Below are 16599 nucleotides of genomic sequence, written 5' to 3' on the forward strand. Positions count from 1 at the left end.
CATGCCATGTAATGAAAACATGTTGAGACGAAGCAAGATTGAGGGGCAGTCTTTGCAGAGACAGGGAGGCAGGAGCTCCTAGAAGATCAGAGAAGACTGAAAGCTTGGGACAATCAGTTGAGGAAGAAAGCCTGCAACCTGGTGATCCTCAGTTTTAAACCCCTTTGCAACAATGTCAAGGAAACAGTGCTTGGTAAATATAGAGAGAGCACTGAACGCACACATGACCCTGCAGCCAGCTGCTTTGATGGAGTGACCTTTGACGTGCCCCCTCAAGTTCTACTCTTGCTCAAACACTATAATGAGACATGTAAGCTGATAGCCAATTAGAAATGATTCTTTTGGACACAGGATGACCTAACACACTCAGGTCAAACAAGACAAAGGATAGATGGACCTTATGAAGAGCTTTGTCTGCTCCAGACAGAAAAACAAGAGGACTTTTCAGACCCAGCTGGTGGAGCCACCGTCCATCAAGGCAGGCAGGAAGGGTGGCAGCGGAAATTAAAAACTTGTTAAAGAGAAGCCCCTAGACAGAAATGGTACAATACCCTCTTGTCTTTGTAGAACACAACAAAGTGGACATCAGGGGGCAGGAGCCATGGATGTAAGAGACACAACTTTGTCAAAGAGACTGAGACCACATCTGGCAGAAATGAGCAAAACAAGTCAGAAAAAAAGAGGTCAAAGCCATTGCTGGAACACCTTGACAGGTGGAGGAGAACAGCCCTTGTAATGGTGTAGTTTCTCAGGTGGATTTCAAGAGTACACAAGCACAGAAGGCAAAACAAAGGCCTGGTGAGAGAAGGTGAAGAATTCTGTGAGGCCCTTTTGCAAACCTCTTGAGCTATTTTTACACAGAGTGGCGCTGCAAGGTAAGGGCCCAGGTAAAGAAGTGAAGGTTCACCAGCCTCCATGACCTCTTCTCATTTCAACTTGACAAGTCCTGGCGGGTTTTCCATTTTGAAGGGGTAGGGAGAGACACATGTCTCCTTTGGCAATTCCATTGCTCAGGTAACACAGAGAGATGCCCTTCATCCACAGAAGAGTTACAAGGAACAAAGCAACTGGAGATCCTAAGCAGGCTTTGAAAAGTCGCATCAAGAACATGTAAGACGGGTGTCCAGCTGTGTCTTCTAGTTGTGTGTCCTGCAAATCGACTGAGATGTATGCATGAGCATTACAACACAGTAGATAGTGTTCTGAAACTGTTCAGAAGAGGACAAAGAAAAGGCGCCACCGAAAAGGAGAAGAGGGCACAGAAGTAGCTGCATTAGTTTGTGGCAGCACGAAAAAGAACTGCTCAGGTGACTAAGTTTTCATCCACCGAAGCTTATTCCAGACAGCACTGGAGAAGCATTCACTTGTGCGGTGATTCACTCTGTCAAAACATGGAAAGCCCCCTGGGTTGATTTGAACAGGTCACCTCCCTGGCCTTAGGCTGAGGTTTTCAACACCATACTGACCAAAGCAAGCTGCAGCTTTGACCCTAAGAACATTTGCAAAAGGGACCTGACGCTTAGAAAAAGACCAGTCTCCTGGTGAAATATTTAAAAAACAATGCTAGTTCTACTCAGAGTATACCCATTGAAATCAATGGGCACAATTATTTATTTATTTCATAAAACTTATATACTGTAGGGAAAAACCTCAAAGCAGTTTACAAAAAAGGTTTTGAGTTCCTCTCAATTTCAACCGACTTATGTACATTCATTGCAAAACAGGGCATTTCCATTTCACATGATTTCATGCAAGTGCACAATGACCTAGAACGCAACCCCCACACAAATCGAGGGTTCCCTGTATTTTGCCTCCCTTCCCTCTTGCTCTCCCTCTCCCTGGCCCTCTCAGGTATTTCTGCCCTGCTCTTCTTCCACCTCCATTGTCCCAGCCACAGCACCATTGGCGGGCAGGGCGTGGGAGAGGGAGCGGGAGAGCAGAGGGCATGTCGCGGGGTGGAGCAGCCGCAGCCGCCCAGCAAAGAGGTGAAGCAGCTGCTGGAGGTGAAGCGTGCAAGGTAGAAGGAAACGTTCTTGTGACAGGAGGTTTCTTGGCTGTGCAAGGACTCACTGCTAGTACGGTGAAAAGCATCACCAACTTGTGCTTGTGTTGGGCTTGAAAATTAACATAAAAACAAATCCTGTATTCCAGACATGTTTAACACTTCTAGAAAGAACCTGGTGTTCTTTTGTTTCTTTAAATTTACAAATCCCTGAATCATAGAATTGTAGAGTTGGAAGGGACTCTGAGGGTCATCGAATGCAGCGTTTCTCAGCCTTTTCCCAACCCTGGCTCCCTTTCCACCTGCTTCCTTCCTGTGACCCCCTGTCCTACCTGTAGAAAGGTAGCAATTTCAATGTTTTGTTTGTAAACAGGTCATGTTTTAATTTTAATTTTTATAATTTACACAAAACACAATTACATTAAAAAATATTCTTTAAGTATTTCTCTATCAATGTGACCCAATGTGATCAATGGTCCTACAAGAAATATTTGATATGATATGTCAAGTTAAGCTGAACATTCAAGACCAACTTCCCATGGACCAGATGCCTACAAAGGTCCTCTGCAGGGAAGCCTCTCTCTGGAACGCCGAAGGAAACAGGCGTTGATGGGCACCCACACTGGGGATTTTCAGAAAGCACACAAATACGTAACTTTTTATCAAGGGTTTTGAGAATGTGCAATGCTTTATCTTTATTTATTTATTTATCAATACACCAGGGAGGTGCATAGCAATACAAAAACCATTAAAAGCAATACAAAACAATAATCAAAATGATTGGCCACCCAAGGAATTTTTAAAGCAAATTGTTATATATTGTTTTCGTTCTGCTTATTGTGTTATTGGTTGGTTGTTATTTGAATTGTCTACTGTCTATTGTATTTTATTGTTTTATTGTGCTGCAACGTGCCTTGGGACCTTTGGTGAAGGCCAAGTTACCAGTAAATATTCCCATCTCCCCGGGGTGGTGTGGGCACCTGAAGCAGTGACCCAGTGAGATCCCTCTGACTCTGTGGGTTTCTGTGGGTCTCTGCCAGATCCTTGATTCTGGAGGTTTGAGCCTCTCTTCCTTTCGTATTCCAGGACAGTAAGAAGTTTTGCACAGACCAGACTCCTCATCTCCCCCCACCCCAGGTATATTACGTATTATGCTCAGATGTGAAGGAAAAGGAACTGCTCTCTGCCCACCCATGGAGGCACACTTTCCCCAAAGAACATCCATTTTAGGGCTAAAAATCTTTGGCTCATCAAGACGACGGTCTAACACAGAACAAGCTTCCACCCCCCTCGTACTGCGGCATTATAGGCCCCTGGAAATGGTGCATCTCAAAGGCACCGCAAAGTACAAGGGGTGGAAGGACAAGGCTTCTGTTGGAACTAGCAAATAAACTAGCAGCCTCATTTGCAGCTAGCCACTGATGCCTTCCTTTCACCATTTGCAGGGCCAGAAAACAGTGCCCTCCTCCCTCCTTCTGGCTCTTCCCTTGCGCTGCCCAATTCTACGGAGCCGTGTTTCAAAAGAGACAGAGTAAGATGATAGCTTGACATGGACCACCTTCTTCCATTTGTGAAATGGGGCAAAAAAGGCTGCCTTTACTTTTATTTTATTTTTAAAAAATGTCCCTGGGCATGAAATGAAGCTGCCATGCTTTTTCTCTGTTAACAATCTTTTGCTCTCATTCATAAGGAGGCAGTGGAAATGATTGCAGATGCTTTTAAAACCCCAGACCACAAACGGAGGTGGTATGGGAAGGGAGCTCCATTCAATCTCTGCGATCATATTAGAGGAGGACCTTACATACACCAGCCTGACCTCTCCAGAGGTCAACCCAGCATTACCCATTTGCAATTCAAACCCAGAGATGGAGCAGACCAAGGGCAAAAGCAGGCTCTTGATTATATTTGAGAGGTCATCATTGCTATGCACAGTCAGAGAAAGCAGCTTTCCTGTCTTCAGCGCATTTTAAAATTCCTCCCATTGTCGTACAGAAAAGCCACTCCTTATTTGGCAACCAAGATCGTAAAGGTGAGGCTTAAGGTTTGGTTCTTCCTTGCCAAAGCTGGGACACTTTTCATGTTAATGCTGGAAAATATGCAGGGGGTAGCGAGGTCAGTTTCACGGCAGCCTCAAATTAAATCGGCCAGGAGACGGGGGAACACCAGCCCAGTCTTGGGAGCTGGGGCGGGAGGCTCCCACCCTGGTCGGTCTGTCTGTCTGTCTGTCTGTCTCTCTCTTGCACACAGGCAGAATTTCACTTACAAAAGTGAAGACTGTCATTAGTGAAGGAAACCAAAGGCCGGATCTGCAGATGCCAAATGGAAAAACAGCTCAGGCTGGGCTGATGGATCTCTCAACAGCCCCAGCCAAAGGTTCCTTCCATAGGCAGCAAAATGGCACCAGACATGGGGTCTGTCTAATAGTAAAGACACAATCACACTTGGTTGTAGGATGCCATCACAGCGTCTAAAGAATGCTTTAAAGGTAAAGGGACCCCTGACCATTAGGTTCAGTTGTGGCCGACTCTGGGCTTGCGGCGTACAGCTTCCGGGTCATGTGGCCAGCATGACTAAGCCGCTTCTGGCGAACCAGAGCAGCGCACAGAAACGCCCTTTACCTTCCCGCCAGAGCGGTACCTATTTATCTACTTGCACTTTGACGTGCTTTGGAACTGCTAGGTTGGCAGAAGAAAGAATGCTTTACCCATTGCCAATTTTGCATGGAAACTGTTTTCCACATAGAAAATGGCGTGCAGAAACTGACCTGTAAGAGCCACCAAGAGTGTACATGCACTGCTGCATGGACGTTAAACAGATGCGTGTGCAACCCACGCCATCCACACAAGACTTGTCTACCGTTGCCACACAAAACTTTTTGTGCATGTGTGCAAAAAAATTGTAACAACAGATACAGCGCCAGGGATTCTCGACTTCTCTCACAGAAGAGAAAGAAAGGAAGAAGAAGAAAGGAACAGTTCCATGGTTTTCGCGTGAGCAAGGGGCTGCCACCTCCAATGACTTGCCTCATCTCTCCTCCTCCCTTTTTTTTGGTGCAAGGGGCACACATCCCACATCAGGTCTTAATGTATTTGGTTTTTTTGTCTGTGAATATTTATAACAGTAGGAAAAATCCAGGACAGCTGGTAATGCATTTTGAAGTGTGTTAACAACACAGCACCACACAGCTCTCTATTGATCACATAATGCTTTTCCTGGCCAAGTAGTTCTTATACTCTTTTTTTTTTTATAAGAATACAAACTTCAAGTACCTTTTGCTTCAAGCGGTTTTTCACCTCCTTTATTCCCATTTTTGCATGATCTTTTGCCTGCATAGAAAAAAAAGGGCGGAGGGAGATTAATTTAAGTCAGAAACCCTGTTCTGGCTGCAGAGGCAACTGGGCTTCCTTTCCTCCCATCAAGACCCACCTTTTCTGATTACTGAGAATAGGGAGGGGTGGGGAAATTGGTCCACCAAACTGAAGACATAATGGGTATAGAAACAAATACAGATACAAGAGGTTAAAAAACAATATTTAATGAGGGGGAAAGAGATTTTGTTTGCAGAGAATACGCTGCCTCCTAAAGCCTAGGTTTCTTGCTCTATCCTCTAATTATTTTTTTATGTGTGTTGCATGGTAAGGGTAAGGGTAAGAAGCCTGACTAGGGCAGGACCCGACTGTTAGCCACATCGAAGGGAGGCTCGTAAGCACACTTCCTGGCTTCTCTGCACCACCACTCAGAGCTTGATTTTGGATGGTGAGAGAATATTAGTTTCATAATCCATTTCGATCCATACTGGCTGAATGTAGGTTAAGGAACGATGGCAAGTGTGAGTTACACTCAACGACCATCTCCTGCCCGTGGCCTCCTGTCCTATAAAGGGCAAAGCAGGAACACAAAGGAGGAGACTCCGCTCCAGGTCGGGTCTCTGCCAACTTTGGTACGCACCTTCTGCTATGGGGCAGAAGGGGGGGATGAGCTCTTGCTGGAAACCTTTTTCCTGCCAGCTCCACTGTTTACTCCAGAACTTACTGGTCTCTGGTTGCAATTTAAAGTCTGAGTATCCATGTGTGACTTATCCTCAGTGCCTTTGTTAAATTTCTGCTAGAACAGCATTGCTTCCATGTACATTTCCCTAAATTCCTCCTCCTGCTTCTTATCCTACTGAAGATCTAACAGCAGGTGGCAGGGCTTGCAACATGGGGAGGGGAGAGAACATTCACACTGCATTCACACTTCTTCTCTTCATATGGATTGTTTAGTCTTTTTCTTCCATTAAAAAAAATTCATCCAACAGTTTTATGCCAGCACCTTGAGAACCATTTCAGTGTCTGATTGATGAAAAGCTAATAATGATTATTGCTACAGTATGTAGCTTTTATGCAGTTTCCGAGGGATTTTTCATTTTTAATCTAGTAACGAGAAAGACTTTCTGTGTATTAATGTCCTGGCTTTTTAGCCTTCTATTGTTTCATGCACCGACCAGTTTGGTCAAGTTTCTTGACTCACACGAAGGACACATTGTGTAGCAAGCAGACCATCTGTGCTTAAAAGCAACCCCAGCCTTCCCCTATATATTTGCACCTCCTATGCAACTCTATGACACTTACAAACTTGTAGACTGTCTTCATGGCCGGGTTTGCCTTGGTCTTGACTGTATTCAAAATGGCCCCACTTCCTTTCTGCAATGAGGAAAAGGAACAACATGGTAAACTGTTACTGGGGCAGAAGAGCCAACATAACTCCAGGTTTGGAATGCAAATTTCTGCGCACACACACAAAAAGAAGTATTGCAAACACGCCTGAGCAATACAAAAGGCTTCAGGCATTTTGCTCTTAACATCTGGTTATTTAATTTCTTAAAGGAGGAAGCAGGGCAAACACTTCAACGTTCTCTTGAATAGTCAGATACGTTTTATAAGTTCATTGAGTTCATACTTCATTTTTGTCATATAGGAGGCTATAGCACCAAACAAATATGGTGTTAAACGTGGAAGAATGTCTGAGTTCTCAAAGATCACTGTAGCAGGAGAGGGAGGGAATCAGTCTCCATTTGTAAAGCCTGTTTGTGTATCTATTTCACCACCTGAAAATATCTGGTATCTTGAGTTTGAAGCGCCTTCTCCCAAATCAGTCTGAAACTGCTTATGCCCACCGTTCTTCCACCGCTGAGAGGGAGATGAGGGCAGAACGGGGGACAGGAGAAATCCACCTCCTTCCAGAAGGGCCAAACTGCACGTACAGGAAGCACAACCAGAAAAGACGCACGAGGCTCTGATATGTCAGACAGAATAATCTAGTAGCCCAGTTAGTGTTTTATTTATTTTGCAGCTCACGTTGGCTTTTGCTGCATAATGTATTATTTTGATAAATAAAATCCAGCGTGCACAAAAGATGGACACCCTCCCTGCCAGCCCTGCCCCCCCCCACAAAGACTCACTCAGGCACAGCTATTTTTTAAAACTAATAATTAACTTTGCCCAATACTAGTTTTTGATTTACTATTAACAGTGAGCTTTATTCCAGCGAACCATATTGCAAATATTTGCGCCATTGAGAACCGGGTGATGATGATTAATTTATTAATTCATAGCACTTCTTTTTCTGCAACTCTTGGAACACTGTTTGGCATTCCAAGAGAATGTCAGAGGAGCCCGTCGGATGTTTTCACAGAGCTTCTTTTATTTGTCTCAGAACCCCGAATGATCAAGGATGCCCGGTTCTCATTTCCCGCCTGACAGAAACTGCTCTGCTTGGAGTAAGTTTGGGGCTTGGAACACAGTGAGCTTGCTTCTGCTAATTATTTCTTTTGCCATTACTATCTTAAATGTGTGTAATACGGAGAGGGAGAGACTACTTAACCACAACTCCTGGGATCTATTTTGGGTCTGCTATTCATAAATATTTATCATATGGCAGTTAATCTGTATCAATTAAGTTAACAGCGGTACTCCAAATACCAAAAAGGTAGTTCTGCCCACCTCCTGCCTCCCTACCTTGGAGCAAAAACAACAGATTTTGGCAACCCGTCGTTCATGTGCATCGGAGCACCAGCAGAGTTCCTACTTTGGGAGAGGGTGCAGAAGCATCCTTAAGCCTTAACTGGCTTTGGCCCCCATCTCAGCACCCTCACCATAGGACTCAGAAGTTGCTGAACGATCAGAATAAGGAGCACCTGGGCTGCTGGGGACACTTACCCTAACCGTTGACAGCCACTGGAGATACAGCTTGTCACTACCTGACACAAAGAGGCAAGCAGACAGATGAGAAGTGGCAGGACTCATTTTGCCATCAGCAGACACCTCCCCCCCTCCAGGACAATGCAACTATGCTGGAGATGCAGCCTCCTTTGGAAGGACAATGCATCTAAGTTAGCTCCCCACTTGCCCCCCCCCATAAAAACTAGGGCAATTAGTGAGATAACAGCTCCTTCTGAACGTGTCTTCATAGAAAAGAGCAAGAAAGAGGCTGCTTTTTATTCATGTCTAAATATAGCAAGGAGTCTTGTTTAAATATAGAAAGCTGCTCTGAGGGTTGTTTGTGTCTCCCTCCCCGCATCAACACTCCTGGCTGAAGATTCCCCGTCAGTGGGCTGGCCGTGAATCCCTGGCTTGATTCCAGAGGAAGGTGAAGGAAAGGCACTGGCCACCCCAACATTGAAGAGCCCCCCAGCCACACGGGGCTAGCCTTGAAGAGGTACCAAAACTACAACACGAGGCAGCCCACAAGACCCACAAAACTGAAATCCACCGAGAGACGAAAGGAAAATTCTGCCAAGGACCAGGCTTGGGAGTTCATTCTGACTTCAACCGAATCTCTAATTCATGGGCTTTCAAAATTTGTTTCTATGTTTGCTAACACATGCAGGTATTATATGTTATTTCCCCCATTATTCTAAGACACCAGCAGCATAGAGAAAGGGCTATAAATATACAGTGGTGCCCCGCAAGACGAATGCCTCGCAATACAAAAAACTCGCTAGACGAAAGTTTTTTCCGTTCGCGATTTGCCTCGCAAGACGAATTTCCCCTATGGGCTTGCTTCGCAAGACGAAAACGTCTCACGACTTTTTTTCTTTGACTAAAAACAAAGACATGTTTTGTTTATAAAGTTAATTTATTTTCCCTTAAATTTTTGAACTGCTCTTTACAGTATGTGTGACTTTAAAGAGCAGTTAATAAACTGTTGTTGTACCAAATTTGGCTTTGTTTGGACTTTTTTTGACCATAGGAACGCATTAATTGATTTTCAATGCATTCCTATGGGATTTCGTGCTTCGCAAGACGAAAAATTCGCTAGACGACAAAAATTGCGGAACGAATTAATTTTGTCTTGCGGGGCACCACTGTATTTATTCCTTGGTGTTTTTTCTGCTTTTCATTTCTTGTTTTGTCCCCCAGGCCTTTATGTAACTTAAAACCTCACTACCCTTGGCCAGGCTGGAACCTAATTAATTGTCTACAGCATGAAGTTTTGAAAAGTGCAGTCACAGACCAGCTTGAGGAAAACCCTCTTTTGCTTCCCTTGCTAATCTTTCTAAAGGTCTAAGGAAGCTGCCTGGCACTTCTGGTCCAAACAGAGGGGTCACCTCCTTTGCTCGGCATTTCTAAGTAATGTCCACAAACTCAAGCAAATATTCCTCCTTACCAGCATATTCGCCCATGTTGATCTCTTCCTCAAAGACATCACTGAAACCTTCTCCGGAGTTGAGAAGATCAAGGCGGCCATCAATAAACTTCAGGAGAAGAAAAAGAAAGCACACCAAGAGCAGATCACACAGGCCATCCTAAAGCCCTGAAGAACAACCCCCTGCCAAGGTGCTAACACTCGCTCCCTTCTTCAAGGTGTCTCATATTATTATACCAGGCTAGAGATCCACTGCTCAAGCCTTCTGGCTTGGTGGGACCTCCAATATATAACTGGAAAGGACTTGCAATGGAGAGCCAGAGGCAGAAGAGCATGTCAGGTTTTACTGTTATAGAACAGAAAAGAGGAAAACAAACAAACAAACAAACAAACAAACAGTGCTCCTGTAAACGGATTGTCAGCTGGGCTGGAAAAAGATATTAATGTAGAGCACATCCCATTTTGACCCATAAATTAAGTTAATTATGAAACAAAGTGGCCAGCTGTATTTCACGGCACATGGCCCAGTATGGAACACAGTGCAGAAAAGAAGGAAGGCAGGGGGTGGGGGTGGTTCTTTTGTTTAACGACCTGCAATACCTGCTTGAAAAGCTGCAGCTGGGTTGCGTTCTGCAGGAACTGTCGCATGGTGGCAGACCGGTGGGAGACAAATGTTTCTTCACAGAACGTGATGGGCTCCCCCTGGAAAGATGGAGTTCAGAGGAGGGGTGAATTTACAGGTGGCCAAATGCTCCCAGAAGAGTACAAGCCCAGTCAGTGAGTTGCAGTGGGCTGCATTAAGCACCATGGCAAGTACATTCAGGAGCAAGGTTCAGAGAGGGAGGAGGCCTCCCCAATCAACTTGCCCTCCTCCAGAGAGTGGGCCCTTAACCAGGGCAAAAGCCAGGGAGACTGGACAATGGTCATCTACTTCCTCCAGGCAAACGGAAGAGGAAGGCTGTGTTCCCCCTGCCCCACAAACCAAGCAATTTTTAATGTCTCGTGTTTGATTTCCAGAAACAGGGGACACCTGGGGCTTTTAGCTGGAAGTCATCCCACCAGCCACAGAGGGATTGTTGGTGCTTGCTCAGAGGCAAAGTAAAGGCCTTCAGCTCATTCTCAGAAGCGCTCTTTGTGAAGCCACATGCTCCAGACTCCAGGCATTAAAATAAGATTAAAATCCAAGGAAGGCACAAACGAGGCCTTGATAACTCAACCATGATCCTGTCAATGTTCTTGACGTAGCACAGGGCCACAAACACCTTTGTCAGGTGTTCTGAATGGGCCAAAACCTTTTTTGGTGTTTTCAAAAAGAATGGAGTTTTATTTGTAAAATGCAGCAAAGCAACACCATTTGCAACTTTGGGGTGGGGGGGGAAGGAAGTGTATTGTGTTGTGTTGTGTTGTGTTGTGTTGTGTTACATTAATAGTGAAGTTGGTTATGTATCTGCTGGGGGGGCACCATCTCTTTTCACGTCATGGCAACACTTAAATCTGCAAATTTGCAGCAAAGCAAGTAAATATATTTATGGCAACTGAAAAGTGGCAGTAAGAAGGAGCAGTAGAATTATGTCAATGTTAAGTTAATGCAGAGGTCTTTTTATCTCTAATGAAAAAGTACACCCAGTGCTTTTCATCCATGAGCCGGGGTGGGGTGGGGGGAGAGATCATTCCAGGCAGATGGGCTGCTGTCACCTCGGTTTCATGGTGGAACTCTACAGCTGCATTCCTGTAATCCTCAGGTCTGGGAGGAGGGAGGAGGGAGGAGTGCCCCCCCAATCACAGAAGACCCTGGCAATCTTGGCCTGTGGGAGGAGCCTATAAGGAATGCCCATATGTGAAAAATTGCACTTCTTCCACACAGAGAGCACATCCTTTCTGCATTCCTTCTTCCAGTGCTCCAAACTCCCAAAGCTGCACTTTGTGACAGGGAATTTCTTTAGCGCAAGCAGTTTCTGAGCTATGGGCGCAGGACTGAGCCTAAGATTTCAGATTAAAACTGCAGAGTGGAAGGAGAGGAGGGCCTTTTCCTGCCTCCCCACTTCCAGCTGCTCTCTGAAGACTGGAGAAGAGACCCTCTTAAGAATATTAGGGGGGTGGGCAGGGGAAGGAATAGGCCAGGGGTCAACAACCTTCTTCTGCTGTGGGCCGGTCCACCGTCCCTCAGACCATGTGGTGGACCGGACTATATTTTGAAAAAATAAATAAATAATGAATTCCTACGCCCCACAAATAACCCAGAGATGCATTTTAAATAAAAGGACACATTCTACTCATGTAAAATTACACGCTGATTCCAGGACCAGCCACAGGCTGGATTGAGAAGGCAATTGAGAAGGCTTTAGAGGTTGCCTACCCGTGGACTAGACCATGTGAAAAATGAACATAATATTGTAGCTGCAGTTCATTCATTTTGTTATTAAAAAAAGTGTACCTAGACGTTCTGTTGTTGCACCCACAACCTAGTTTTAAGGTGCCATTTAGCTTTCATATCTCCGCTTCTAACACTGCCTTCTTCTAGCTGTTTTCTGCCTCCCCTGGACCACAACACGCCACTGGGACTGAACTGTGAATTTCCTGCTCTCTTGGCCCTATTGATCCTCCTCTGCTCAGAGGGAGTTTGGTATCACCTTCCACTTGGCCCACATTCCTAAACTGCACTGCCAAAAATGCAAGCAGGAATTCTAGGAGCTGAACACCAACAGGCACACATTGGAGATGATTTCTCCAGCTAAGCTGCTCCAGCCTTGGGAAGCAGGTGACACCACACCCAGGATGGGGAATAAAGGTACGGAGGACCGGAGGTTGCACCAGGAAGAAAGGACTGGCCTTACTGCTGTGGCCAAATCCACCGTTATTCAATTTGCACCATCTGTGGGTCAAAACACAAAAGAGCCTCCATTCATCACCCCTGATGAATGGGATAGCAGAAAAAGCCACCTACTGCTTTGTATCTGGTGAAATATAACCTGATTTGCATTGCAATTTGCATAGGCGACCATTTCCTGCACCACTTTTTTGCGATAGCACATGAGCTACTGTAGCTAATATTCCCCTTGCCGCCTATTCCAGGGCTGAATTCTACAAACATTTCTAAATGTTCCATGCTCATAAAGCACCTTGAGGTATACTAAAGCCACAATGGAACTTTTACGTGTGTGCAGGAAAAGTGTATGTGACAGTTAAGGACACTACAGGGTATAAAGACCAGGAATGGTGATTGCAGCGATTTATGGTGCTGTGCCTGCTTATATCACACTGGATTATAAATTTTGCATATAAACTCTATTAAAGAGGAAGAAAGTGAAACTGCAGAGGAGTTTTAACTTGGAGGATTTCTGTTATGCAAAGAGCCATGAGTCCTGGAGGCTAGATGAGCAGCCCATCAAGAGTAATGGCCCCACACTTAATTAGACCCAGCAGGCTCTATATTCCTCTATGTCTTGACTTTTTAAAAAAGTGAGTATTTTATTTAATGTTTTAGATCCTAAATTATGGCTGAGGACAACTATGCTCCCTTTCCTATTTGCAACAAACAGAGGGGGCGCCAAGGGAGATCCAAAACAACCACACTTTGTCAGGGCAAGATGGCATCCTGTTGAGCCCACAACATTTCTGATTGATGAGCGATTCCACTCTTTTTTGCTGGTACTTTTTTCCAGTGCTGAACAGCTCTTTGGAAGTCTCTTTCATTGCCTGAGATCGTGGAGAGAGGCTCCCTGTCAGAGAACAATACTGTGCCACATGGACAAATAAACCATCACGGTATGATGTGGCCTGCTATGAGGGAGGAACTAGCTGGCCTGACTGTGAAATTCTAAATCTATTGCCTGCTAGCGTAATATTTTCAACTGGAGATGCCAGCAACTGAATTTGGGACCTTCTGCATGCAAAGCAAGTGTTCTGTGGCCAGCAAGCTGGACTCCTCCCCTGGAAGCATGGATGCTCCTTCCGTACATGGGAAACACAATGCATGCTAGCCTGTCTTCAGCTTTCCCTTAGCCCTGGTATTTGGATGCAGCATCCATGTTCAGACATGAAAATTCCACCTGCTAATTGACTACACAACACGATTTGCAGCCACGTCGGGGAAGATGGGTTGGGGAAGAGGGAGGGTTTAGAGACGGGAGCTCCAGGAAGGTTAATCAAAGGTGGTGATGGAAGGCAGTCGCGAAAAGGTCACATTTCTCAGCTCTTGCGGTGTGATGGTCTCCAAGGAAACCTAATTATCCAATGAAATGCAACATATTTACGATGCGTATCTTACCCACACAAGATCAGCTGAGGTCACTGGACTAGTGTCAAAAGTACAGCATCCCTTGTATGGGAGGGATTCTCACTCTGGTGCAGCAAGGGGGGGGAGTGGGGGAGTGGGGAAATGGTTGAGCAACCCAAACCATAACAGCTGGAAGAAAAGAAAGACCAGAGAATGGGGAATTGTGACACGGAACCACATTGGACCGGAACTTGTGAAAACCTTCACCACCAAGCAGGGTGGGGGTGGGGAGGGCAACAAAATTCCCGTAAGAACCAGGGATTTTTTTCAGCTGGAACTCAGGTCTGAGACCTCTCAGGTGGGCACCATTGCCATTCCAAGACAACGAGGGAGGTGTTCAGGGTGAGAACAATAGCCTTGGGTTAGAACTATTGCATGTCCCCCAATTCCTGCCCCTGGAGTGAGTCGCTGCTTCCAGGATCTCCCAACTGACTGAGGGCTTCCCTTCTCCTCGCGCGCGCGCACACTGTTGCACTAATGTGGCAGCACATTTATTGCGGGTGGGGAAATGCAGGTGTTTTACTGTTGGCAAACTGTCCCCAGCTTCTGCAAATGAGGCAAAGAGCACCAACTTAATTCCAGATGGACTCCACTTGGTGGGTGCTTCAGACCTATCCACCCCCCACCCCCCAGTTTTGCACTGTGGACTTGGAACTCCAAGTTTGTAAAAGGGACCAGCGCAGAATGGAAGTGATGCGTATCTGCAGAGCCCAGCGATCCCTTCTATCCCTGTTACAGCTTCCTTTCACACCTCAGCTAGGGAAACAGGGCAACATCAATGAGTTTCATCAAGACAGGGGAGGGGGGAGGGGGAGGGAGGGGGGAAGCTACTATTTAATTAGATCACATGGCCAGAGAAGCATCTGGCTCAGAGCATGGCAGTTTACACATCTCCTTGAGTTGTCGTGGAGACAAGCACATGACCAGCCCCGCGCGGAAACTCTGGGGCATGAGTCCAAGCACACACTCCTAACGCATTCTGACAGAGAGCAGATGGGCAGCCAGTCAGATGGCCAAAAGGCACAGAGGCAGCCCCCTCCAAACCTGGAGGTGCACAAGGATAATTTCCACCCTGTAAAATCAACCTGCCCAGGAATTACACACACCTTTAATGTTAGTGCCTGTGTCAAAGCTGCTATTACAAAAGAGCTGCAGAACACGTGGAATTTCCAGAGTGGAAAACACCAAGCGCAGCTCCTCTGCTGCGTTCCTCCAGCACCTGCTAATCCGGCTGGTTTGTGTAACTTTTGGTCGTGCTTGCAATAGTGCTTGCCCTCCTCACACCAGGAATGTGCCAAGTTGGTAGAACAAACACACACAGCACACGGAGAGAGTTCTCTCTTCAATAGCCCACAGCAATGGAATTCCCTTTTCCTGGTGGTGTGCCAAAAACCCCAGCATCCTTCATAAAACAAGCTGTAAAAACATTTTTTAAAAACTTGACCTGGGTTTAATTGCAAGGCATAACTCAGAAAAACAGGAATGGTTTCACAAATATTTCAGAGGTACCCAGTTCTCATAACTCTCAAATATCTTGTCAAGCGTTGTCACCGACCCCTAATGCTAGGTAAGTTAAAGGTAAAGGTACCCCTGCCCGAACGGGCCAGTCTTGCCAGACTGTGGGGTTTGTGCGCCCATCTCACATTTATTGGCCGGGGGCCAGCGCTGTCCGAAGACACTTCCGGGTCACGTGGCCAGCGTGACAAAGCTGCATCTGGCGAGCCAGCGCAGCACATGGAACGCCGTTTACCTTCCCGCTGGTAAGCGGTACCTATTTATCTACTTGCACCCGGGGGTGCTTTCGAACTGCTAGGTTGGCAGGCGCTGGGACCGAGCAGCGGGAGCGCACCCCGCCGCGGGGATTCGAACCGCCGACCTTTCGATCGGCAAGCCCTAGGCGCTGAGGCTTTTACCCACAGCGCCACCCGCGTCCTCAAGTTAGAAGTACACAAATAGAACTTGTTTAGTCTTGGACTGTGTCGCATTCAGTCATCATAGATTCTTTTTGAACAACAACAACAAACCCAGTAATAAACTGAGTTTGATACTTGGTATTTTCCTCTGACTGCTAGCAAGTCTTTTCAGGAAGACTGAGCTTTCATCTAAAGTCCTCCTTCACAGGATCAGGTCACATTGAACCCCCACAGATCCCGTGTTTGGTTTGAACACTGCACTGTCCAGGTTCATCTTTCTTTCACAGGCTGGGAATCTAAAGGATGTTTTATCATTACAACTGCCAGCTGCAAATTTTAATAAATAAATCAAATCTTGCTGGGTAATCTATAGCAAGCAATCCAATACAGCATGGAATCAAGGACTCAATTAAGCGCTTTAAAAAAATAAATAAATATTTGCACACACTTCACTTCTAAGTAGGTCAGAAATCCTCCCTCCTTTCCTATCCACTTCTTCTTCTTTTTTTAAGTAGCATAATCTCCGAAGGTCTTATTTTGTTTTGTGGGTTAATGCCATAATTTATTTAAAAGCAACCTGACGCATGTTAAGAGTTAACAGTCTTGCATAACGGTCATTGTAAACAAGCACAATTCCAGTTAAAGCACCCTCATCCATCCATCTCCTCGTCAAGAGTCAGATGCAGACCATAATTAAGGGTTTCGGAACATCTACCTGGGAGAGGTATTTTTGCCTGCTATTCCAGGAGGACGCCCTCTCTGCAGAGAGCAGAAGAGCTCAT

At 45.8% G+C, this 16599-nt stretch overlaps 1 protein-coding gene across 5 annotated transcripts in view; it reads right to left on the bottom strand.

The window, feature by feature from the left end:
• The window catches only part of DENND1A (DENN domain containing 1A), a 268662-nt gene that overhangs the window by 37626 nt on the left and 214437 nt on the right, over positions 1 to 16599 (bottom strand). For all 5 annotated transcript variants that reach the window (XM_082208835.1, XM_082208833.1, XM_082208834.1 and 2 more), the window contains 5 exons: positions 10229 to 10330; positions 9650 to 9737; positions 8200 to 8240; positions 6613 to 6684; positions 5272 to 5328 (listed from right to left, as the gene is read on the bottom strand). In XM_082208835.1, coding sequence (XP_082064961.1) covers positions 5272 to 5328; positions 6613 to 6684; positions 8200 to 8240; positions 9650 to 9737; positions 10229 to 10330 — 360 coding nt within the window. The remainder of the gene's footprint in view (positions 1 to 5271; positions 5329 to 6612; positions 6685 to 8199; positions 8241 to 9649; positions 9738 to 10228; positions 10331 to 16599) is intronic.

Source organism: Podarcis vaucheri, assembly GCF_965113315.1.
Source record: "Podarcis vaucheri genome assembly, chromosome: Z".
NCBI lineage: Eukaryota > Metazoa > Chordata > Lepidosauria > Squamata > Lacertidae > Podarcis > Podarcis vaucheri.